Source organism: Electrophorus electricus, chromosome 6 (genome assembly GCF_041902795.1).
Source record: "Electrophorus electricus isolate QZ-2024a chromosome 6, ASM4190279v1, whole genome shotgun sequence".
Lineage (NCBI taxonomy): Eukaryota > Metazoa > Chordata > Actinopteri > Gymnotiformes > Gymnotidae > Electrophorus > Electrophorus electricus.
Window position 1 is genome coordinate 25,781,876 of NC_137502.1, and position 25,799 is coordinate 25,807,674.

General features: G+C 35.9%; 2 protein-coding genes and 1 pseudogene across 3 annotated transcripts; all 3 read right to left on the reverse strand.

The window, feature by feature from the left end:
- Positions 1 to 2,864: 2,864 nt before the first annotated feature.
- On the reverse strand, positions 2,865 to 6,628 carry LOC145658501 (extracellular calcium-sensing receptor-like). Its single transcript, XM_081715574.1, has 6 exons — positions 6,414 to 6,628; positions 5,984 to 6,275; positions 5,012 to 5,806; positions 4,686 to 4,913; positions 4,450 to 4,573; positions 2,865 to 3,971 (listed from the first exon to the last, which is right to left on the reverse strand). Exons 1-6 carry the CDS (start codon positions 6,626 to 6,628, stop codon positions 3,061 to 3,063), a joined length of 2,565 nt encoding a protein of 854 aa, XP_081571700.1. The 3' UTR covers positions 2,865 to 3,060.
- A 5,130-nt stretch (positions 6,629 to 11,758) lies between these two features.
- Positions 11,759 to 17,549, reverse strand: LOC118241161 (extracellular calcium-sensing receptor-like; annotated as a pseudogene). The gene is made up of 6 exons (XR_014124095.1): positions 17,354 to 17,549; positions 16,943 to 17,234; positions 15,975 to 16,766; positions 15,590 to 15,814; positions 15,314 to 15,437; positions 11,759 to 15,059 (listed from the first exon to the last, which is right to left on the reverse strand). The product of XR_014124095.1 is annotated as an extracellular calcium-sensing receptor-like (transcript).
- A 4,023-nt stretch (positions 17,550 to 21,572) lies between these two features.
- LOC113568652 (extracellular calcium-sensing receptor-like) lies at positions 21,573 to 25,328 on the reverse strand. The gene is made up of 6 exons (XM_026996833.3): positions 25,114 to 25,328; positions 24,683 to 24,974; positions 23,669 to 24,460; positions 23,271 to 23,498; positions 23,028 to 23,151; positions 21,573 to 22,827 (listed from the first exon to the last, which is right to left on the reverse strand). Exons 1-6 carry the CDS (start codon positions 25,326 to 25,328, stop codon positions 21,920 to 21,922), a joined length of 2,559 nt encoding a protein of 852 aa, XP_026852634.2. The 3' UTR covers positions 21,573 to 21,919.
- Between the last annotated feature and the right edge of the window lie 471 nt (positions 25,329 to 25,799).

Consider the following 25,799-nt stretch of genomic DNA (forward strand, 5'->3'; position numbering starts at 1 on the left):
TCTTACTATTTATGCTTCCGAACTTTGTGAGCCACTGAGAATTGTTTGTAAAGTACTTTAAATATTTAACTTCTGACACATTTCTGCAGTCATTGCCTTAGTACCTCCCTATTTGCCTTGGTAATTTGATAAATAATAACATAAGAGATCATTGTCTTTTAAATTTCTTTTAGATATGGACTTGTCAGTCCTTGTAAGTTGAGATGAACATGTGATGCTTAAGGAAATGTGTTTTTACATCACTTTGGGATACTGTATGACAGCTAAGTTAAAGTGAACATGCATTTTCATAACAATGACTCCTTAATACTCCTTAATACTGGAGGAATTCCATTTAATGGGGGTGTCCTTTGGAAACCATTCCAATCCAGACATATTCACTCACTGACTGAGTCTCTTTTTAAAAATAAAAATAACAAATGCTTGCATGAGAGGTCTTTGTAGAAGCTCTTTTGACACCAATTATATCTGCTTGTCTTCATGGATGCGTCCTTGCAAGCTTTGCACACCTGAATTTGGGCAGTTTATGCCTTTATTTTTCACAGATGCTCTCCAGCTCTATCAGACTGGGTGGCCAGCATTTGAAATAGGTCTCTTTACATATGTTTGATGTGGTTTGGGGCTTTGGCTGGGATACTCAAGGATGTTCAGTGACTTGCCCCAGTGCCACTCTTTTGGGTCACTCTTCTGCTTCAGGTCATTGTTACATTGAAAGGTGTGCTGAAAATAAGAGTAAATAGTACTTTTAAATGTCCTTGTGCTCATTAATTAAATTATGGTAAAAAGAGTCTTAATGGCAGTTTTATTTTTTTTTAAAGTTCCTTTTTTACAATTATTCACATAAAAGCTTTTCTATTTAGCTGGAGCAGTTATTTCAAGAAACTCTTAGCTTTTGATTAAAAGTGGAAACTTAATCATTAGCTAAGAGAGGAAGTGGCTTAAAATGGCAGAAAACTTACAAATGGTTGGACATAGCTATATCTACCTTTTGTGACGACCAAATCTATAATACGCACGAGTAGTCACTCTGCTCGAGAATAATCAGATTTCGGTAAGATACAGTAAATCAAGCGTTCATTTTACAATTAAATCACTAAGATATGCTTTGTTTGAGAGAGATAACATGTCATATGAATTTGTGCCATTTTGCAAAGATCATGCTTATTTGTAAAGTTTAAAAAAATATTAAAATATGTGCAACAGTTGTCTGAGTGAACCTCCAGAAGCCACGCCTCTTTAATGGAAAATAAAACAATCTTTCAGAGATCTTTTTGCCTAAGATTTATTTGAGAAATGTTATGTGATCATGCCCTTCAAATGGCAATAGGTTCTTACTACCCTCTGCTGGAGGAAAGCCCATATGGCATTTATTAAAGCAGAAATTGGGAAATCTGAGCAAACAGGAGTGTGAGAGTAAGTGTTATCTAATATCCATATTACTATGTGTGATATCTACTTGGGCTAAAAAAACAAAACAAAATATGGTGTGTTATTATAAATGCTCATGAATATGCATGTATACATTTATGTTAATACATTTTTGCCTTTTAACAAAGGGGCTACTGATGGGTACATACCTACTGTTACAGGGGTTATTTTATCATGAAGTAATCTAACTGTGTCCCACATTTGTGTTCATTCCGTGCTGTCGGAATTGCGTTCAATGCATTTCAGTTTGTGAATCAAAACTAATTATGGCAATTAATACGAACTACCAGAAGTTTTCCAAAGATGATGTTTCATTAAATTGAAACATCACACATACTCCTTTACATAAAACGTTTCAAACAGAAAGTTTATTGACAATTACCCTACTAGTTGTCAGTAGTTTTTTCTGTCTGTCTGTTAGGCTGTTAGTATTGTATTATTATTATTATATTATATTATTGCACAATCTTATGACAATATTTGTTAAATGCTCAGAGAATATAATTGAGCATGACACCTTTTAATTTCTTTTCAGATTTCAGGTATGGCAGTGTGATACTAGACATGTGGTACTGTATTGCCATTCCATGTTTCTGTACTCTAAATGCTACTAAATATTATTTAAATTTCTCCCAAAGGTAACACACTTTAAATATATCTCTTAAATCATTGCATTTATTGCCTTGTAGAGACCTCTTTTGAGAGGCAATAATAACACATCTTATGTTTCTGAGATATTTCTATCTTAAATTCCTTTTTTTTTTTAAGTTTATCTGTGCTTACGAGTATCTACATCTGGATATTTAAGGAGTTTTGTGTCATTTAAAACTATCATTTTGAAATAGTTAAAGGGAAAGGGAAGATTCCTTTAAGATAGATAGCTGATTCTTACCCTCTCCTGAAGGAATGCTAAAAAGGCATTTAATGCCTTTTCACATTTTGCTTTTACCCAAACATGTATTTTATAGGTCATTCTTACTATTAACACTCTTAGGCCTGACCAATTAAGGAGTTTGCAATAATAGTTTGATTTTAATAAAGACTACAGCTAGGTTTTCAACTATTGTTGCAGTGGTTATAATTATGCAGTTGTTTTGTCTGTGATCACACGTGGAAAGTCATATAACAGTGTACCACATTGGTCTTTATTTTGGAATAAATGTTTTACATTTTGTAAATTGTGTCCATAGCATTCAGATGCATGACTTGACTACAGTTAAGTATTCAGCTATTGTTTGGATAGAGTCCAAACTCTTTTGGGGATAAAGTTGCATTAGAGATGAACATTGCTTAATATTGTTTATAACAACTTGAGGAAAACTCTCTAAATGAAACTTGGTTGTAGATCAAACTAGCTCACCATTTTAGCTGATATTTGCCATCTTAATATTAGGTAAATTAAGCCATTAATATATCAACAGCAAAGAGATTTCTTTGTAGTAGCTTAATACACTGATCAATTTTTCTGTGGTTTATTTCTCCATTATATGATTATATATAATGTGCTGCTGTTTTTGCAGCTTCATCAAAAAGGCTTAGTTCTCAAAATTTAAACTAATACATTATAATGACAAACTGCAAAAGGTTTAAAAGTTCATTCGCAAGAAGCAAATACAGACTTTAAGAATAATTCTATGGTTTTAAAGGAATCTTGCCCATCATATGTCGTTTAGAATTCTTCTCTGGTTTTAATAAAATTATATAACATTTTGGGAGAAAGATGCAGAACAGGAAAGCAAAGCTGGAGGCCAATATAGCAAATATCTCCACAGCTACAGTGAATTTTCCAGGGGAGCTGACGTAAGCTGGAATAAAGGTGATCCAAACTGCACAGAATATGAGCATGCTGAAGGTGATGAATTTGGCTTCATTAAAGTTATCAGGTAACTTCCGAGTCAGAAAAGCCAAAACAAAACACAAAATGGCCAAGAGCCCAATATAACCTAGCACAGCCCAGAAGCCTATAGGTGAACCTAAACCACATTCCAAGATGATCTTTTCCTTGTTGTGCTTTAGATTTTTGAAGGGAAAAGGAGGGGAAATTGTTAACCAAAGCAGACAAATAAGGACCTGTATGAGAGTGAAAGCAAGAACACTGAGTCTCTGCTGTGGAGGCCCAAACCATTTCATGACATTACTGCCTGGAAGTGTAGCCCTGAAGGCCATTAACACCACTATTGTTTTCCCCAGAACACAGGAGATGCAGAGGACAAAGGTGATACCAAACGCTGTGTGACGCAGCATACAGGACCACTCGGAGGGTTGACCAATGAAAGTAAGTGAACAGAGGAAACACAGAGTCAGAGAGAAGAGCAGCAGGAAGCTCAGCTCTGAGTTGTTGGCTTTGACTATTGGGGTATTTTTATATCTATAGAAAATGATTGCTATTATTATTGTCATAAATGCACCAACAATTGAAATGGTTGTTAGTGAAATTCCCATAATTTCTTCATAAGACAAATACTCAATTTCCTTCTTTACACATTTATCTCTGTGTGGATTTGACCAATATTCTTTATGGCATTGTTCACATGTAACGGAGTCTGTCAACAAAGTGTAAGAGAAATACAAAGTGTTATTGTAATTGCAGGGGAAATAATAGACAGATGTAACAGTTTAATGAAGCAACTTTGTTGCTATAATTACTTATCACCAAAAACCTCTGGAAAAGCTCCTGAGCTTTACACTAGTTTGGCCAAGTGTGTGAGACACTGGTCCTGGAATCCATGAAACCAGTTTCACAGTTTTGTGATTTCCTGATGAAATGCACTTGATTCAAACCTTTATGTTATGTGTTGACTGATGTGTATAAAAATTTGTTTAAATAGGGAAATCACCCAATTGTCCTGAATTATGGCTCCCCAGTAGCTAAATTCGTCACACTTGGTTTATGCTAAATTGTCACAACACTAGAAGGAAATTCGTAGAAAAACATGTTAAAAGATACACAGCTATCAAGAAATGTAGGTTGGAAAGTGTAGTGATGGCTATAACAGTGTGTTTCCCTCTTTCTTCCCTTACCTGTTATATTACTGATCTCTCCTTCAGCACATGGTATACAATCAAAGCAGCAGACAGGCTTTCCTTTCTGCACAGCCTTCCTGGTGCCTGGAGGGCAGCTCTCACTGCACACAGATGTTGGCACCTAATGATTCAATGACACAATTTCCAATTTAAATTGTTCATATTTAAGTAATTACTCCAAACAAAGTGGCTGTGCTGAAGGATTGCTGTTTTCATTGTTGAAATATACTCACATGATTGCTACTTTGTGCCCACATAATTGTGGTCATGTTTACTGCTAATCGATTGTGAGCAGGAAAAGAGGAGTCATAAAATCCAACAGTGACAAATTCATGTTGATGTTCTTTACTTCTTTGCCAGTTTATTATCTCATATCTTGCAGCTGGGTCACCATTTTTATCAAAATAAACTTCTTCACCATCTTTAGTTTTAAAACGTACCCTTTTAAGGTGTTCTAGAAACTGAAAAAATAGAGTTTGTTTTTTAATTGCATTTTAATTAGTACTCTGTATACGACACAACTCTAAGGTCAAATTATAAGAGCATACTATTTACTTACTGTGAGAGGATCAGGCTGCTTCTTTGTAGGACATAAATTGTTTTGGCAACCAAGAAGGTCATGCAGTGTATGGGCAACAGCATATACCCCTTTATACACGTTACTGAAAATTGGCAGGAGTGACATGTCTGTGAATGTGTTTTCCACATCAGACAGTTTCTCTTTACCTGTGCACATTCTTGTATCCCCTGAGTCATTCTGGGTAATGTATTTACATTTAAACAGAGCTTCCCAGAATTTATTGAAAATGGCAGTGCCAGAAGATTTCAGTGGATTGATATCTAGAATGAAGTCCTTTAGACCTGTCACCTTTGTTTTAGGGATAGCTAGCCCTATGGCCCCTTGTAATATGTTGTTCTTATCCAGTGTGGCTACAGCTGAATCAGAGATCCAGCTTTCGGTACCCACCAACTGGTATCCAGTGATATTGTGCTCAAAAAATGCATGCAGCAGCATCTCAAAGTCCCAATGAACAAGAAATGCCACTATCACTCGAGAAGTGGAGCTTTTTATCTGCTCAATGATTCTCATAGTTTTTTCTTTTGAGTAGGTTCTAACAAATGGAAGGGAATATTCTAAGCAGACTCCTAACTGCTCTGCAACTTTAGTAAAAGTAGCCATACCACTGTTGCCATAGTCATCATCAGATCTTATTGCACCTACCCAGGTCCAGTCAAAGTGCCTTACCATTTCTGCCAGAGCTCTGCTCTGGTAATAATCACTGGGAATAGTGCGCAGAAATGAAGGATATTTCTTTTTGTCACTGAGGCATTCACAGGTGGCAAAGTGACTGATCTAAATACAAATTGATATCATTATCCCAAACATTGCTTTCTAGCATCTCAATCTTAGCTGTGTTCAAAAGCCAATAAAAGCACAACGTAATGTTTGTGGTTGTGCTACTACTCACAAATGTTGTGGTAATTTCCAATTGCAATAGGTATAACATTGATATGTAAATTATATACTTACTATGGGTACGCTGAAAGGTCCAATACTCTTGGCAATGGCCATGCATGGGGATGAGGCTGTGTCCCCTATTATGGCTTGTACTTGGTCTGGCTTTGTGCAGGGCTCACCAAGACCTGAGTTCACATTTCCATTAATAAGTGCCATAGCAACTTTAACTCCCATTGCCATGGAACTACAGGTGTCATAGATCTTATAGCCCAATGAGACACCAGGCAGTAAAGAGGAACTGTTGTTGATCTCCTCTATTGCAAAGATCAAGGACTGTGAATACTGGAAGGCTCTGAAATCAAGACTTGTTAAAGAAATGCTACTTGTTAAAGAAACACAGAAACATATTAGGATTCATACAAAGCTATATCACTGTGTTATTCATTCTCACAGAGTGTAATGCAGTTAAAGTGCCTGTGACGCCTTTACTTATACTGCTTACCTCATGCACTTAAGTGGAGGTGGCATTGCCACATATGATAAATCTCTGATCTCCCAGCTGCTGTGGAAGGGGAATATCCCTCCAACTATGATGTTACCATTCTTCCAAAGCTGTGGGTATACAGTTTCTCCTTGTAGGGTACACGCAGTCTCATTAGCTTTAGAAAAATTAATGATGGCTATTACCACATGTAGGAGTGCAACAACAGGTTCCATTCACTTATCTTGAGTTCAAAAGGTGGCTAAAAGGTAGTGTGCCAGGTCTTATGCTACAGCTGGCAGAAATGGAAGGACATGTGGTATTTATACACATGACAGTGCAAATCTTCATTATCCTGGTACAACGCATTCACAAGAGGTGTGACATTCTAAAGTTATCAATTATTCTAAAAAAAGCATGCCATAAGCATCTTAGTTCATGTCTGTTCTTATGTCTCATTTGGAGAATGATGAGTTTTCGACCTATTGCCTCGTTTTTTTTTTCTTTTAACAATTTTTATTCATTTGGGAATTCCCAAAGGTATCTGTTTCCAGCAGATTTTTCAAGTACAATCACTCACTCTTAATAATTTTATAATCAAATATCCAACCAAACCATATTTCTCTATCTAATTATTATATAATACTAGTAATGGAACACAGTTATGATAGTATTCTTTTTTTCACAGTTTGCAAAAGGTTTGAGAAGAATGTATTCTGAATACTGGCCTTCTAGGAATTAGCAGTTGTAGATATAACACCAGCACAACAATAAACCAATAAAGGGACTGTTAGGCTTTTTAAAGCTATTTGTGTTGTGGCTTTCTTTTTTGGCCAGAAACATGACATAAATACATGCCAAATTTAAAGTCTTTTGAGATTACAGGCTTGTCTTAGTGGCAATACTTTTGATAGCGTGTTCTTACTATTATTTGTAAAGTACTTTAAATATTTAACTTCTGACACATTTCTGCAGCCATTGCCTTAGTACCTCCCTATTTGCCTTGGTAATTTGATAAATAATAACATAAGAGATCATTGTCTTTTAAATTTCTTTTAGATATGGACTTGTCAGTGTAAGTTGAGATGAACATGTGATGCTTAAGGAAATGTGTTTTTACATCACTTTGGGATACTGTATGACAGCTAAGTTAAAGTGAACATGCATTTTCATAACAATAACTCCTTAATACTCCTTAATACTGGAGGAATTATATTTAATGGGGGCTTCCTTTGGAAACCATCCCAATTCAGACATATTCACTCACTGACTGAGTCTCTTTAAAAAAAAAAAAATGCTTGCATGAGAGGTCTTTGTAGAAGCTCTTTTGGCACCAATTATATCTGCCTGTCTTCATGGATGTGTCCTTGCAAGCTTTGCACACCTGAATTTGGGCAGTTTATCCCTTTATTTTTAGCAGATGCTCTCCAGCTCTATCAGACTGGATGGCCAGCATTTGAAATAGGTCTCTTTACATATGTTCGATGTGGTTTGGGGCTTTGGCTGGGATACTCAAGGATGTTCAGTGACTTGCCCCAGTGCCACTCTTTTGGGTCACCCTATGCTTCAGGTCATTGTTATGTTGAAATGTGTATTGAAAATAAGAGTAAATAGTACTTTTAGATTGCCTTGTGCTCATTAAATAAATTATGGTAAAAAGAGTCTTAATGGCATTTTTTTAAGTTCCTTTTTACAATTATTCAGATGAAAACTTTTTTATTTACCTGGAGCAGTTATTTCAAGAAACTCTTAGCTTTTGATTAAAAGTGAGAACCTAATCATTAATTAAGAGACGAAGTGGCTTAAAATGACAGAAAACTCAGAAATGGTTGGAGATAGCTATATCTACCTTTTGTGATGACCAAATCTATAATACGCAAGAGTAGTCATTCTGCCCAAGAATAATCAGATTTCGGTAAGATACAGTAAATCAAGCTTTCATTCTACCATTAAATCACGGAGATATGCTTTGTTTGAGAGAGATGATACGTAATATGAATTTGTGCTATTTTGCAAAGATTATGCTTATTTGTAAAGTTTAAAAAAATATTAAAATATGTGCAGCAGTTGTCTGAGTGAACCTCCAGAAGCCACATCTCATTAATGGAAAACAAAACAATATTTAAGAGATCTTTTTTTTTTTTATTTGAGAAATTTTAAGTGAACATGTTCTTCAAATGGCAATAGGTTTTTGCTAAACTCTGCTGGAGGTTAGCATTAAAAGCCCATATGACTTTTAATAAAGCAGAAATTGGTTGATCTGAGCAAGCAAGAGTGTGAGAGTAAGTGTTATCTAATTTCCATATTATTATGTGTGATATCTACTTGTGCTAAAAAAAACAAAACATGGTGTGTTGTTATAAATGCTAATGAATATGCATTTTATGTCAATGAATTTTTGCCTTTTAACAAAAGGGCTACTGATGGCTACATACCTACTGTTACAGGGGTTATTTTATCATAAAGTAATCGAACTTTGTCCCACATTTGTGGTCATTTTGTGCTGTCTGGATTGCGTTCAATGCATTTCAATTCGTAAATCAAAACTAATTATGGCAATTAATAAGAACTACCAGAAGTTTTCCAAAGATGATGTTTCATTAAATTGTTTAACATACATGCTCCTTTACATAAAACATTTCAAACAGAATGTTTATTGACAATTACCCTACTAGTTTTCAATAGTTTTTTCTGTCTGTTTGTTAGGCTGTTAGTATTATATTATTATTATTATTGTATTATATTATTGTGCAATCTTATGGCCATATTTGTTAAATGCTCAGAGAATATAAATGAGCATGACACCTTTTAATTTCTTTTCAGATTTCAGTTCTGGCAGTGTGATACTAGACATTTGATACTGTTTTCGCCATTCCATGTTTCTGCACTCTGAATGCTACTAAAATAATTTGTACATTTCTCCCAAAAGTAATACACTTTAAATATATCTCTTAAATCAATGCATTTATTCCTTGTAGAGACCACACTCTTTTGGTGGGGCAATAATAACACTGCTTATGTTTCTGAGATATTTGTATATTAAATTCCTTTTTTGAAGTTTATCCGTTCTTATGAGAATCTAGATCGGGATATTTAAAGAATTTTGTGTCATTTAAAACTATCATTTTGAAATAGTTAAAGGGAAATTAAAGGGAAGATTCCCTTAAGATTGATAGCTGTTTCTTACCCTCTCCTGGTGGAATGCTAAAAAGGCATTTTCACATTTTACCCAAAGATGTATTTTTTAGGTCATTCTTACTATTAACACTCTTAGGCCTGACCAGTCAAAGAGTTTGCAACAAGTGATTCATTTTAATAATAAGGACTATAGTTAAGTATTCAGCTATTGTTTGGATAGAGTCCAAACTCTTTTGGGGATAAAGTTGCATTAGAGATGAACATTGCTTAACATTGTTTATAACAACTTGAGGAAAACTCTCTAAATGAAACTTGGTTGTAAATCAACCTAGCTCACCATTTTAGCTGATATTTTCCATCTTAATATTAGGTAAATTAACCCATTATTATATAAACAGCAAAGATTTATTTTTTGTAGTATCTTCTCAATATAATGCAGCTGTTTCAATCTGTTTTACGTCCTTTACTTTAATGTTTCTGATGCTGATTGTTCTTTATAAGAGAAAAGTACAGAATGTTATATAGTTTTCCCAATATTATTTTAATTTAAACTCAGATAGTTGTTTCAATGAAATTACATAACATTTTGAAAGCAGACTGCAGAATAACAAACCAAACTTTCTTTATGCATTTATTCCTCTGTGGGTTTGACCTATATCTCCAGATTCCTATGAATGCTTAAAATAAATGTTCCTAATTTTTAATAAGCTAAGACTAAGGATGCAAAGCTTGTATGGTTTATATAGGCAGTATTAATGTTAAATATGTATACATGTTAATAGTGAATATGTAACAAATGACTTTTTTCAGTGATTTTACATAACAAAAAAAAAATACAGATTTTAATTAATCCTTTGAAATTGTAATCACACCTTGTAAACCAGGATCTCTCTCTCTCTCTCTCTCTCTCTCTCTCTCTCTCTCTCTCTCTCTCTTTGTATGTGTGTGTGTGTGTGTGTGTGTGTGTGTGTGTGTATATATGCACCAGCCATAAGGTTTATATGTCGCTTCATTAATAGTTAATATGTAGACTATTGGCTTACTTAATTGGCATTTTGCCCATAAGTTGCTTTTTATTGTTTTTCTCTGGTTTCAGTATTATTATGTAACACTTTGGAAGAAATATACAGAATAACAAAGCAAAACTAGAGGCCAAAATGGCAAATATCTCCACAGCTACAGTAAATTTTCCAGGAGAGCTGACATAAGCTGGAATAAAGGTGATCCAAACTGCACAGAATATGAGCATGCTGAATGTGATGAATTTGGCTTCATTAAAGTTATCAGGCAACTTCCGTGCTAGAAAAGCCAAAACAAAACACAGGAGAGCCAAGACTGGCCATGTAGATACACACACACACATACACACACACACACACACAACACACACGGACATGGGGAGGAGTCTAGGAGGAGGGGGCTGTGCTGTGACAATGGGAATGCAACAACGTCTATTATACACCTACAAAGCTATTGAAATTACTCTATTAATAATGATCTGTCATTCCACTAATATCCAGTCATCAATGGGCCTGTACTGAGGCATTGAACAGTGATTACCTCAGTTGAGGCTGGCTCATAGATTGTTCACTCTGTTACAGCACACTTTTAATTTAAAGTTATACATATTAAAGAGGTCAGTGATTGTAGGTGCAAGGTAAGTGTTTAAAAATATGTTGTTGTAATAGTTAGAATTCTGAATTATACAAATGTTAGCAAATATAATGGAACATACCATTTACATTATCAGCATTTTGCAGATGCCCTTATCCAGATTGACTTACGTATGTTTATCGGTATGACAACATTTGTGTTTTCTGGGAAGTGAACCTATGACCTTGTTATCACATTGTTTTAACTTCTCTTTCAGGTAGGCATTTGTAATTACATGCACCTTTTATTTAAGTTTCAATGTAATTATGAAATAATTTACGGTAGTTAGGTCTTGACACACCAATTACAGTATTTTGGCCTGTAACAATACAGTGGTGTGAAAAAGTGTTTTTCACCTTCCTGATATTTTTTTGTATGTTTGTCAAAAAACGTAAATGCTTCAGATCATCAAACAAATTTAAATATTAGACTAAGATAACACAAGTAAACACAAAATGCATTTTTTAAATGAAGGTTTTTATTATTAAGGGAAAAAAAATCCAAACCTACATGACCCTTTGTGAAAAAGTGACCCCCCCCCCCCCCCCCAGTTAAAACATAAATTAACTGTGGTTTATCACATCTTTGGAAAGCTGAGTTAAATTTCTCTAGCCACACCCAGGCCTGATTACTGCCACACCTATTCTCAATCAATAAATCACTTAAATAGGACTTGCCTGACAAAGTGAAGTAGACGAAAAAGATCCTCAAAAGCTAGACATCATGCTGCAATCCAAAGAAATTCAGGAACAAATGTGATCTATCAGTCTGGAAAAGGTTATATAGCCATTTCTAAAGCTTTGGGACTCCAGCGAACCACAGTGAGAGCCATTATCCACAAATGGTGAAAACATGGAACAGTGGTGAGCCTTCCCAGGAGTGGCTGGCTGACCAAAATTACCCCAAGAGTGCAGCAATGACTCATCCAAGAGGTCACTAAAGACCCCACAACAACATCCAAACAACTGCAGGCCTCACTTGCCTCAGTTTAGGTCAGTGTTCATGAGTCCACCATAAGAAAGAGACTGGGCAAAAATGGCCTGCATGGCAGAGTTCCAAGATGAAAACCACTGCTGAGCAAAAAGAACATAAAAGCTCGTCTCAGTTTTGCCAGAAAACATTTTGATGATCCCCAATACTTTTGGGAAAATACTCTGAGGACTGACAAGACAAAAGTTGAACTTTTTGGAAAGTGTATGTCCCATTACATCTGGCGTAAAAGTAACATAGCATTTCATAAAAGGAACATCATACCAATGGTAGTGTGATGGTCTGGGGCTGTTTTGCTGCTTCAGGATCTGGAAGACTTGCTGTGGTAAATGGAACCATGAATTCTGCTGTCTACCAAAAAATCCTGAAGGAGAATGTCTGGCCATCTGTTCGTGACCTCAAGATGAAGCGCACTTGGGTTCTGCAGCAGGACAATGATCCAAAACACACCAGCAAGTCCACCCCTGAATGGCTTAAGAAAAACTAAATTAAGACTTTGAAGTGGCCTAGTCAAAGTCCTGACCTGAATCTGATTGAGATGCCATGGCATGACCTTAAAAAGGTGGTTCATGCTCAAAAACCCTCCAATGTGGCTGAATTACAATAATTCTTTAAAGATGATTGGGCTAAAATTCCTCCACTGCGCTGTAAAATACTCAATGCCATGTAAAAGACTCACAGGACCATGTAGGTTTGGATTTTTTTTTCCCTTAATAATAAAAACCTTCATTTACAAACTGCATTTTGTGTTTACTTGTGTTATCTTTGTCTAATATTTAAATTTGTTTGATGATCTGAAGCATGAGTGACAAACATGCAAAAAAAATATCATGAAGGGGGCAAACACTTTTTCACACCACTGTACATTTGCTATATTTGTATAACTTGCAAATTCATCAAGAACTTAACTTTCTGTCTACATACTTTAAACTGTTTAAAGTTACCTTTCTGTCAAAAGTCTGGTGTTACACTTATTTTGATGTAAAAAAAAAAAAAAAAAAACCTGCTGAAGCCTATGGCTTTACTTTCTGCTCCACTCATTGCTTATTGCTAGTCTAACTGAATGTTTCAGATATCAAAAATGATATCTGATAGCTGATCTGATATCTAATGATCTGAATTCTGACAGTATCTCTGTGATTGTTAAGAAATGGCCATATTACAACAGGGGCCAGTTTTTCAATCTGGACTAAATTTGTTTGGATAATCCCCTTTTACCTATCTAGGACCAAATTGAGCTCAGTTATTTTGTCACGATTTTACAAAATGTTCATGTATTGGAAAATGCTTATCCAAACTGGTCCAGATTGGTATTTGGAAATCTTTGTCTTATAAGTCAACTGCCAGCTGCTGGACATATATTAGTTCCTTTTGAATTAAAACAAAAAAAAATCCATAATGAACCACTTCAAAAGTTTCAATCCTCACAAGCTCCTCATAAGAAGTTGCAGGGTATCTGGATTCATGGTTGTCCTTACCTTACTTCTGCTTTAAATTCTTCCTTCCTATAACCTGCTCTATGGTCCTTAACTGACTAGTAACAGTGGCATTAACATGACCACAGATTGGAGCCCAAAGAGCCAACTTCTTTTATGAAGTAAATGCTTTTTTCTGGCTCGGAGTAATAAATGTACCCTTCAAGGTAACTTCAAAATATCATACACCTATCATGTTTTACAGTGTTTATTACTCTAAGTTGTCTTTTATGTTATTTCTGCAAAACAATTGCTGTTCATCCACCCCAGAGCCACTTTGCTATGTAGTATCAACATAATCCTCTAATTTGGTATTGACCTAGATTTTCCTTTAATATATGTGTGTAATTATATAACATTTTCAAAGAAAGCCTACAGAATAAAAATCAAATATTAAGATCAAAATCACCAGTATCATAAAATCCTTATGAAGAAAGATGATGTCTTCTAAAATAAGAACCAGATTAATGTTTCTCCTGTCTGTACTTAATATTATTATTGCATTACTTAACTGGCATTTTACCCATAATTAACTTTTTATGATTCTTTTCTGGTTTTAGAATAAATATGTAACATTTTGGAAAAAAGATACAGAATAGCAAGCCAAAGCTTGAGGCTAAAATGGCAAATATCTCCACAGCTACAGTGAGTTTTCCAGGAGAGCTGATGTAAGCTGGAATAAAGGTGATCCAAACTGCACAGAATATGAGCATGCTGAATGTCATGAATTTGGCTTCATTAAAGTTATCAGGTAACTTCCGCGCTAGAAAAGCCAGTACAAAGCATAAAAGAGCCAGGAGTCCTATATAACCCAGCACAGCCCAAAAACCTATAGATGAGCCTAAATGGCATTCTAGAATAATCTTATCCTTGTAGCGCTTTAGATTTTTTAATGGAAATGGGGGGGAAATTATTAGCCAAAGTATACAGATAATAACCTGTATGAGAGTGAAAGCAAGAACACTGAGTCTCTGCTGTGGAGGCCCAAACCATTTCATGACATTACTGCCTGGAAGTGTAGCCCTGAAGGCCATTAACACCACTATTGTTTTCCCCAGAACACAGGAGATGCAGAGGACAAAGGTGATTCCGAACGCTGTGTGACGCAGCATACAGGACCACTCAGAGGGCCGACCAATGAAAGTAAGTGAACAGAGGAAACACAGAGTCAGCGAGAAGAGCAGCAGGAAGCTCAGCTCTGAGTTGTTGGCTTTGACTATTGGAGTATTTTTATATCTAAAGAATATGACTCCTATTACTATTGTCATAAATGCACCTGTAATTGAAAAGGTTGTTAGTAAACATCCCATAGTTTCCTCATAGGACAGATATTCAATTTCTTTCTTTATACATTCATCCCTCTGTGCGTTTGTCCAGTAGTCTTGATAACATTGTTCACATTTAATAGAATCTGCCATGAAGGTATAGAAAAACACCAAAAAAGAGAAGTTAGATATGCAGCAAAAGTTGTGAGAGTTTTAAAAAGCTCAATCTGTCCTTTAAAATCTCAATCTGTCCTTAAAAACAAATAAAAAACTCAGAACATCTGAGCATACAAGGTATAATTATTGCAACAACAACAATTAACTGTAACAACAGTGACAGCAACAAAAGCAATACTAAAAGTATGTTATATTTGTTACCATTTTCTGGGGATTTATGTACCTGTTGTATTACTGATCTCTCCTTCAGCACATGGTATACAGTCAAAGCAGCACACAGGCTTTCCTTTCTGTACAGCCTTCCTGGTCCCTGGAGGGCAGCTCTCACTGCACACAGACATCGGGACCTATAATCAAGGGAAATACTTAATAGCCTGACACTAAAAATTGTGTTCAAATGTTTTTTGTTTTTATTTTGCATACTTAAAATGCACATTGTAAGAGCAGACAAGCTCACAAGTAATGCATTTACTGAGAATGTGTTACTTCTTGTACTCACCTGATTAGTATTTTGTGCCCACACAATAGACGACATGTTTACTGATTATCACTGGTGAGTAGCAAAAGTGGAATCATAAAGCCCAACAGTGACAAATACTTGCTTTTCTTTAATCGTTTGCCAGTTTACTATCTCATATCTTGCAGCAGAGCCACCATTTTTATCAAAATAAACCTCTTCAAGCTCTTTAGTTTTGAAATGAGCTCATTTGAGGTGTTCTAGAAACTGATTAAATAAAGTAAAATTGCAAAAATAAATAAATAAATAAATAATAATAAAAATCAAAGAAAACACTGCATTTCAAATTATATTACAACATTTTGGCAGGGATTTTGAAGTAGTGCTAAATGTGCATTCCAAATCTTGTGCCAAAGCATTAACTCACTGTGAGAGGATCAGGCTGCATCTTTGTAGAGCATGTTTCTTTGCAGCCCAGAAGTGCATGTAGGGCATGGGCAATAGCATAAACCCCTTTATACACATTATTGAAAATTGGCATCAGGGTCATGTCAGTGAATGTGTTTTCAATCTTAGACAGTTTCTCTTCACCTGTACACACTGGTAAATCATCTGAATCATCATGCTTTGTATATCTACAATTAAACAGAGCTTCCCAGAATTCAGTAAAAATGGCCTTGCCCACAGTTTTTAGTGGATTTATATTTAGAATGAAGTTCCTCAGACCTGTGACCTTTGTTTTAGGGATAGCCAGTCCTATGGCTCCTTGCAGCATCTTGTGCTTATCCATTGTGGCCAGTTCTGTATCAAAAATCCAGGCTTCAGTTCCTACCCACTGATATCCAGTTATATTGTGCTCAAGAAATACACTTAGCAGAATTTCTAAATCTAAGTTGTCAAGAAACCCCACTATCACTCGAGAAGTGGAGCTTTTGATCTGTTCAATGATTCTCAGAACTTTCCTTTGTGAGTAAGTTCTAAAAAATGGAAGGGAATATTCTAAGCATATGCCCAACTGCTCTGCGACTTCAGTAAATGCAGCCATCCCACTGTTTCCATAGTCATCATCTCTTCTTATTGCCCCCACCCAGGTCCAGCCAAAGTGCCTGACCATTTCTGCCAGTGCTCTGCTCTGGTGGTAATCACTGGGAATAATACGCAGAAATGAGGGATATTTCCTTTTGTCACTGAGACATTCACAGGTGGCATAGTGACTGATCTAAAATCAGATTGACATAGTTATCTCATAGTCAATATGTTGTCAGCTTTCCTCTATCTTAACAGCACATCTAATTGTAAGTCCGTTAAAAAATTATTTTTAGCTGCATGTTTCTTATATCCTTGAAAATAGGGTTGTAATAAACTACTGATTAATAATACTGTATGAGTACTTACTAAAGGAATGCTGAAAGATCCAATACTCATTGCAACAGCCTTTGACACTGATGAGTATGTGTCTCCTATTATGGCTTGTACTTGTGCAGGCTTTGTGCAGGGCTCATCCAAGACTGTGTTGTCATTTCCATTCATAAGTGCCATGGCCATTCTAACCCCCACTGCTGTAGAACCACAGGTGTCATAGATTTTGTAGCCCAGTGAGACACCAGGCAGTAAAGAGGAACTGTTGTTGATCTCCTCTACTGCAAAGATCAATGATTGTGAATACTGGAAGGCTCTGAAGTCAAGACTAGTTAGGAAAGTTAAAATAGAAACACATTAAACATTTTATTTTTGCTGTATAATTGTGAACCATGGAACTGTATTTTATACAAAATAATGTCTAAAATACCTTCTTTTGCGTCTTACCTCATGCACTTCAGCGGAGGTGGTTTAACCAAGTAGGACAAGTCTGTGATCTCCCAACTGCTATGGAAGGGGAAAATTCCTCCAACTATAATATCACCAACTTTTGACAGTTGTGGGTATGCAGGCTTTCCTTGCCGATTACAAGCAGTCCCATTAGATCTGGAGAAATTTATGATGGCCATTACCACATGCAAGAGAGCTCCATCCACTTATTCAGAGTACAGATAAAGTTGATGTTTCAACTAGTTGAACAGGAGGGAGTTGTGGTATTTATACAGATGGAAATACAAATCCTCTACGGTAAAGTTTCACTATTGTGCTGCAGTCAGAGGAGGAGTGACTTTCAAATGCTTTGTAGGTGAGGAGGAGGATGGTGGGAGTTGAGGGGTGTAGCTTGGCAAAATTTTAAAATAAACGAGTCCGTGACCTTCTGTCCAAGAAGTGTTTTTAGGCAGTGCAATCCAACAATGTGCCACATGTTTGGTATGAAAAACTTTATTCTCAACATTGCCAAAACTGACTACATCTGTTTGTGAGGTCTTTACATTGCTGGAGTCTACCAGTTTGACAGGAGTGTAGGGACGGGGCATTCTGCATGAAAGAGACTTCTCAGCAGTGCTGGCCTCTGGAAAGGGACATCCTTATATCGATACGTTTTACTTGTCTTGAGTTACATATGTCATGAAGAGAGAGAGAGAGAAAAAAAAAAAAGGGTTTATGGGATGGTTCATGTTAACCCAAAGAATGCCTCCACAGATTAGTAATCTGAGGATTTCACAGGATTTGTGATGGTTTTGTCCACTGAACATGACACCTCCATGGCAGTAAAAAGCATGTAATTTAGAGGTTCCACAACTTTTGTCTGTGGAAGAGTATAACGTGTACATGCATGGAGTGGACAGGACAGACCTATTGTGAAAATCCTATGAATATTAGCACCTTAGTGGCCTTATAAGTGGCTTTGATAAAAACCTATATTATTTTTCATGAGTGTGACATCTTACTGGATGCAGCTGACTTCAAAAAATCAGTGGTAGAAGGGCTTCTACAGAGCGGGAAATGCGCTGATGCAAGTGAAGATATAACTAAATATGGAACTACTTTTCCTTGGCTAGGATTCTGCATCAATGCCAGACTGTAAGTCTGTTCTTCTAGCAAGAGGTCAAACATTTGGAGGAACAAGAGGAAGCACACTTTTTTTCTGCAGGACCTACCAAGACAATCCTATCCTGTGTCTCATTTCATGCTTTGAACTGCACCACACCACTATGGTCTATAGTAAGAGACGGCGAGTACATTTTTTTTTCTGTTGATTTGTGTTTGCCTGTTGTTATGGCTAGTGTGACACTATTAATGTTTATCATATATTTATTTGAACATAAATTGCAGTGCATTTGGGTTTTATTTTCCTACAACATGCTTTACCCTCCCTCTTCTGTTCTGCCTGCTTTTCCATACAGAAATACTTATGTACTTGCTTGCTCTCTTTCTCTCTCTCTCTCTCTCTCTCTCTCTCTCTCTCTCTCTATCTCTCTCTCTCACTCACACACACACACACACACACACACACAGAGCAGACCAGCTATGCAGCCTACGGGTTTCTAACTGTACACGCATAAACTAGACCTTAAGTAGATGGAGTTCGCTAACCTAGGTTAACGGTTATGTGTACAACAACCCTTTAAATTTGCCTATATAGGCAGGACTCAGTTTAATTAGCCTTGAGTGCTGGCCATTCAACCTAGGGGCCCCACACTTGGCAGGCATAAACTAGGCCATTGAGAGATGACATACACTGAGTTGCATGGTCTACTTTGCATGGTTGGCTTTCTATGACCCTTTGATTTTGGTCAAATAGGCCAAGTGTATTTAAGTTGTAAAGGTCAAAGTAACATTCCAGGCTGGCGGACCAGTCCACACACTTGGCATTAGGGAGATGGCATACCCCAGGTTTGAAGACCCTAGATGAAAAGATTGGTCCTCTGTGACCCTTTATGTTTACCTATAATATTCTTGTTTAGGTGCCATTTTGCTGATCATTTTATAATTTTGTTGAATGAGGTCTATATACATTGTGATGCCACACATTTGACTAGATTTTTTTTTTATGTGAGGTAAAACAAAACTGTGATTTTAGTGTGTAGAATATGTGGTAAACATAGTAATATATTAAAGGTTACTTTAACTAATTAAAACAAGCATATGGATGGACAGCTTTCAGTCATGGCACTGTTGCATAAAATTAGAATATTTTTACATCACTCATATAACTTAGAGAAAAGCATGATATGATTTACATATTGTAGGTTTTCCTTTCAGTGTAAAATAGATGATGTATTTTATAAATTCCACTATGCAGTAGTGCTGCTTTAACTAACCCTTAGAAGAAGAAAAAAATAGTTTCTGTTACTTTTGTGTATGGAATCTTTGCGTTTCCACAACACCTCAAATCCAGTATAACAATGACTTATATTCAGGAAAGGTAAATGAAACAGACAAGTCCTTAAATCCTTCTTAAATGTGTCATCAAGAACTACAAGGTCTTCAGTCCGTCAGCCTTTATTTAGGCTTGAGTTACCATGTAGCCAGGATAATACAGAAATAAACAATCATTAAGTATTGAAAAAATTAATCATAGGAGTAAATGTATTAGTATAAAAATATCAGTCAAATCAAAATAAACTTGTTGCAAAAATGACTTAAATACAATAACAGGGATAAAATGATAAAAATAATTAAAAGTATAATAAATATAAAATAATAACTAAAACACACCAAACATACTACAAGTTAAACAAAATCAAATTAAAGTTAGAAATTAGAAATTAAAAGTTTTAAATGTGTGACAGAAACACACAAAGTTTCCTGTGATGAATTCCAGCTCGCTGGTGATCTGTGATTAAAAACAAATTTTTCTATGATACTGAGTGAAGCAGGATGCAAATGCTGTGAAGAGGGACATTTATTATGGGCAAATCCAGTATCGTAATCATAGGGACAGTCTAAAGTCAAAATACTGGGGGTGTCAGATGAGGAAAAAGCCTAAATGCATAATTATATATATAAACAAAGAAACAAATCAGGCAAGGAATAATACGGGCCAAAACTTCTATAAACCACTTACTGGCAAAATGCCATGGTACATCACAAAAATAGTGTAAATAATTTATCTGAATCATCCCAGTGACTGGATTAACCTTCAGGTGCCAAGTGCTTTTACTTAATTGGGAAATGTTTTGGATTCGAGCATAAACACAGAATAGTAAAATAAGAAATTAAATTGAGAACAGGGAATCATAATAAAAAGAACCCAAACTTTTCATACATGGTCAAAATCTTTGAGAGTAGTTGTGGCTGCATATCTGTATATCACATCCAGAATAGACAATAGCTTTGCTTATACAATATTGGTGGCAATACCATTAATATATATGTATTTAACAATACTGGTTAAGTGTCGAGCCTTGAGGAACCCTCTTATTACCAGTAGTAGCTATGATTTACTTTGTCACCGGGACACATATTGCTTTCTATCCAAGAGTTAATTTCTAATTCAGTTGGTAGCAGTGTGGTCAAAACCAATATTTTGTAGATTTTTCAAAAGTAAAGAAGTACACAGATCAGTAAAACCAAAGGTCACAAAATAACTACTGATCCTCTCATAATGTAGCAGATGAGCACATTCAAGAGGGTTAGGATGGGGCAAAGAATACAAAGTGGCTCATGCAATATTCTGTAAAAAGTTATATTATAGTAAGTGAAAACAAATTAAAGCTAGTGTAAATATCTAAACTTTATAATTCTGAGATTGTTGTAAGAATATTATAAGGTTGTTCAACTTTTTTGTAGATATTAGCAGATATTTTTTTCTTCTTTTAAGCATCATCTTGAAACAAAAATATATGCCAATATAGTGAAATACTTGTGTTGATACCTGAACTTGTGCTAAATTTAATAGTGTCATTTTGTATTAAGATTCTTTTGAATGTGTAATTAGTTCTAAAATGTTGATCAGCTAAGGCTAGGTTTGTAAAGGCTGTATGCTTTATACAGGTCATATAAATAATAAACATGTATACATAAGCATTACTAATAGTAATAGTAATTATATATCACATGTTGCAAAGTTTTATATTATTGTTTTTTTTTCAAGTAAAATACAGAAATTGTAAGTACATTTGTAGAATTTTTAATAGTACCTTACTAACCAAGTTGAGCATCTTCAGATTCTCTTGAAACTTTAAAATAATTTGTTCTAATATATTATCCATCCAGGTACAAGCTTACAAGCTTACACAGGTTATTACCCACAGCATTAGTAAACATGTACATTATTAGCTCACTTATTTGACATTTTATCCATAAGTTGTTTTTTGTGTTTTTCTCTGGTTTCAGTATGATTATGTAACACTTTGGAAGAAATATACAGAATAACATTCCAAGACCAAGTCCAGTATCTTTGGAGTCTTTTAATATTTTAAAATAATTTGTTCTAATATATGTCCATCCAGGTTTGCACAGGCTATAACCTTATCCAGATTAATGGTAAATATGTAGTCTGTTAGCTCACTTATTTTGTATTTTACCAATAAGTTGCTTTTTAGTGTTCTTCTCTGGTTTCAGTATGATTATGTAACACTTTGGAAGAAATATACAGAATAACAAGCCAAAACTTGAGGCTAAAATGGCAAATATCTCCACAGCTACAGTGAATTTTCCAGGAGAGCTGACATAAGATGGGATAAAGGTGATCCAAACTGCACAGAATATGAGCATGCTGAATGTGATGAATTTGGCTTCATTAAAATTATCAGGCAACTTCCGTGCTAGAAAAGCCAACAGAAAACATAAACTAGCTAGAAGCCCAATGTAACCCAGCACAGCCCAGAAACCTATGGATGAACCCAAATGACATTCTAGAATAATCTTGTCCTTGTACAGTTTTTGATTTTTGAAGGGAAAAGGGGGGGAAATGATTAACCAAAGCACACAAATAAGAACCTGTATAAGTGTAAAGGCAAGAACACTGAGTCTCTGCTGTGGAGGCCCAAACCATTTCATGACATTACTCCCTGGAAGTGTAGCCCTGAAGGCCATTAACACTACAATTGTTTTCCCCAGAACACAGGAGATGCAGAGGACAAAGTTGATCCCAAACGCTGTGTGGCGCAGCATACAGGACCACTCGGAGGGCTGACCAATGAAAGTAAGTGAACAGAGGAAACACAGAGTCAGAGAAAAAAGCAGCAGGAAGCTCAGCTCTGAGTTGTGGGCTTTGACTATTGGGGTGTTTTTATATTTGAAGAATATGATTAAGATTACCAGTGTCATAAATGCACCAACAATAGAAACAGCTGTTAGCAAAATACCCATAGTTTCCTCATAAGACAGATATTCAGTTTCCTTCTTTATACATTCATTCCTGTGTGTATTTGACCAGTAGTCCTGATAGCATTGTTCACATTTAATAGAATCTGTTGTGAAGTAAGAAGAAAACAATTAAAATTGGAAGTTAGATACACAGCTGAATATAGGACATATGTTTGAATTAATTTAGTTTGTTACAAGAATCGCATCTCTTAAAAAAGGAGAATAACATTTCACTATAAGACTTTTAATCATGGCAGCAATTCCATCATCCTCCCCTTCCCACCATATTTGGGTGATTTTGTACCTGTTATATTACTGATCTCTCCTTCAGCACATGGTATACAGTCAAAGCAGCAGAGAGGCTTTCCTTTCTGCACAGCCTTCCTGGTGCCTGTAGGGCAGCTCTCACTGCACACGGATATTGGGACCTATAATCAAGGAAAATATTTACTTGCCTGTATAAGTGTTTACTTAACTACTTTCTTCAGTTTCAAGTATCATCTCCATTTGAGGAGTTCTTAAGTTAAGGTCAAAGTGCAAATCTTACCTTGTTAGTATTTTGTGCCCAAACAATTGAAGACAAGTTTAGTGTTAATCGACTGTTAACAGGGAAAGTGGAGTCATAAAGTCCAACAGTAACAAACTCGTGTTGCCTTTCTTTACTTGTTTGCCAGTTTATCACCTCATATCTCGCAGCAGGGTCACCGTTTTTATCAAAATAAATTTCTTCACCCTCTTTAGTTTTGAAACGCACCATTCTGAGCTGTTCTAGAAACTGAAGAAATAGAGCAAAGTTTATTTGTTGATAGAAGTTTTTTTTTTATATTATTTTAAAAAAACAGTAAAAACACTGCATTGCCCATTAAATTACATCATTTTGGCTGGGGTTTTGAAGTAGTGCTAAATGTATGTTTCAAATCTTTAAGTGCAGAAACATTAACTCACTGTGAGAGGATCAGGCTGCTTCTTTGTAGAGCATGTTTCTTTGCAGCCAAGAAGGTCATGTAGGGTATGGGCAATAGCATAAACCCCTTTATACACATTATTGAAATAAGGCATCAGCGACATGTCAGTAAAAATGTTGTTCATTTCAGACAATTCCTCTTCGCCTGTGCATGATGGTGAGTCCTCTGAATCATTCTTGGCTTTATATTTACAATGAAATATTGTCTCCCAATATTTAGTAAAAATGGCACTGCCTGCAGATTTCACTTGATTTAAATCTAGAATGAAGTCCTTGAGACCTGTCACCTTTGCTTTTGGGACAGCCAGTCCTATGGCTCCTTGCAGTATGTTGTGCTTGTCCAGTGTGGCTAGCAATGGATTTAAGATCCAAGCCTCAGTTCCCACCCACTGGTATCCAGTGATGTTGTGCTCAAAAAATACATCTAGCAAAATCTCTATGTCTGAAGGATCAACAAATCCAACTATCACACGAGAAGTGGAGCTTTTGATCTGCTCAATGATTCGTAGTACTTTCTCCTGTGAGTAGGTTTTGGAAAATGGAAGAGAATATTCTAAGCATATGTCCCACTGTTGTGCAGCTTGAGTAAATGCAGCCATCCCACTGTTACCATAGTCATCATCTCTTCTTATTGCCCCCACCCAAGTCCAGCCAAAGTGCCTGACCATTTCTGCCAGTGCTCTGCTCTGATGGTAATCACTTGGAATAGTGCGTAGAAATGAGGGATATTTCTTTTTGTCACTGAGGCACTCACAGGTGGCAGAGTGACTAATCTATAATATATTAAAACAGGTATAACACATTTTTTCATTAGAGATTTATATCCATTGCCACAAAATATGACATTAAAATTGCTGAATACATTACTTCACATGCTTGTTTTTTCTAACAATTAAAATAATAGACAAATAGACAAATTTACATTTATAATCACTTATTTTTTAAGAGTTTTAAATGTTTTAATGGACATGTAAAGTAATTGCTTAATATCGTACTAAGGGAATGCTGAAAGGTCCAATACTCTTCGCAATAGCCATGGATGCTGATGAAAAGGTCTCTCCTATTATGGCTTGTACCTGGGCTGGTTTTGTGCAGACCTCACTTGAGACTAATTTCTCATTTCCATTAACAAGTGCCATAGCCACCTGAACCCCCACTGCTTTGGATGTACAGGAGTCATAGATCTTATAGCCCAGTGAGACACCAGGCAATAAAGAGGAACTGTTGTTGATCTCCTCTACTGCAAACATCAATGACTGTGAATATTGTAAGGCTTTGACATCAAGACTGGAAAGTAAAAGAAAAATACATCGACATTACTTTAAGATAAACTCTTAAGCATCCTACAGTACTGTGTTATTCTTGACATTTTAATATATTACATGTTTACAAAGTGTCTGAAATGCTCATTTCCTTTATTGCTTACCTCATACACTTTAGTGGTTGTGGTTTAACCAAATAGATCAAGTCTGTGACCTCCCAACTGCTATGAAAAGAAAAAATTCCTCCAATTATAATATCACCATCCTTTGATAGTTGAGGGTATACAGACTCTCCTCGCAGGGAACATGTAGTCCCATTACATTTGGAAAAGCTGATGATGGTCAATACTACATGCAAGAGAGCAAATACAGGCTCCATCCACATATCCAGGTCAAATTGTAGAGATAATGGTTAAGAATGTCTGATAGATCTGATGTTTCAGCTGGTTGAACAGGAAGGATATGTGGTATTTATACAGATAGATTAGGTACATTCTCAGTGGTACAGTTTTACTGGTAGGCCCATGTCAAAGGAGGTGTGACTTTGAAATGTGAGCAGAGTAGCCTTGTTTAGCTGTGGATTAAAATCTGCTTGTCAAATCTGTACCTGTTTTTAGTAAGTAGTTGGGCAATCACAGCTGGGCCCCATTCAAAAAAGATATGAGGAGTTGGGAATGGGCCATGGGGCCATGGACACAGTAATTTTGGTGCTAAAATTTGGTGCTATACTGCAGAATGATTTCAACACCTAGTTATATATTGAGTGACTCTGACATTAAATATGAGTAATGTTGTAATTGAAAATAATAATAAAAAAATACAATTACAAAATGGCGGCCAATGACACAAC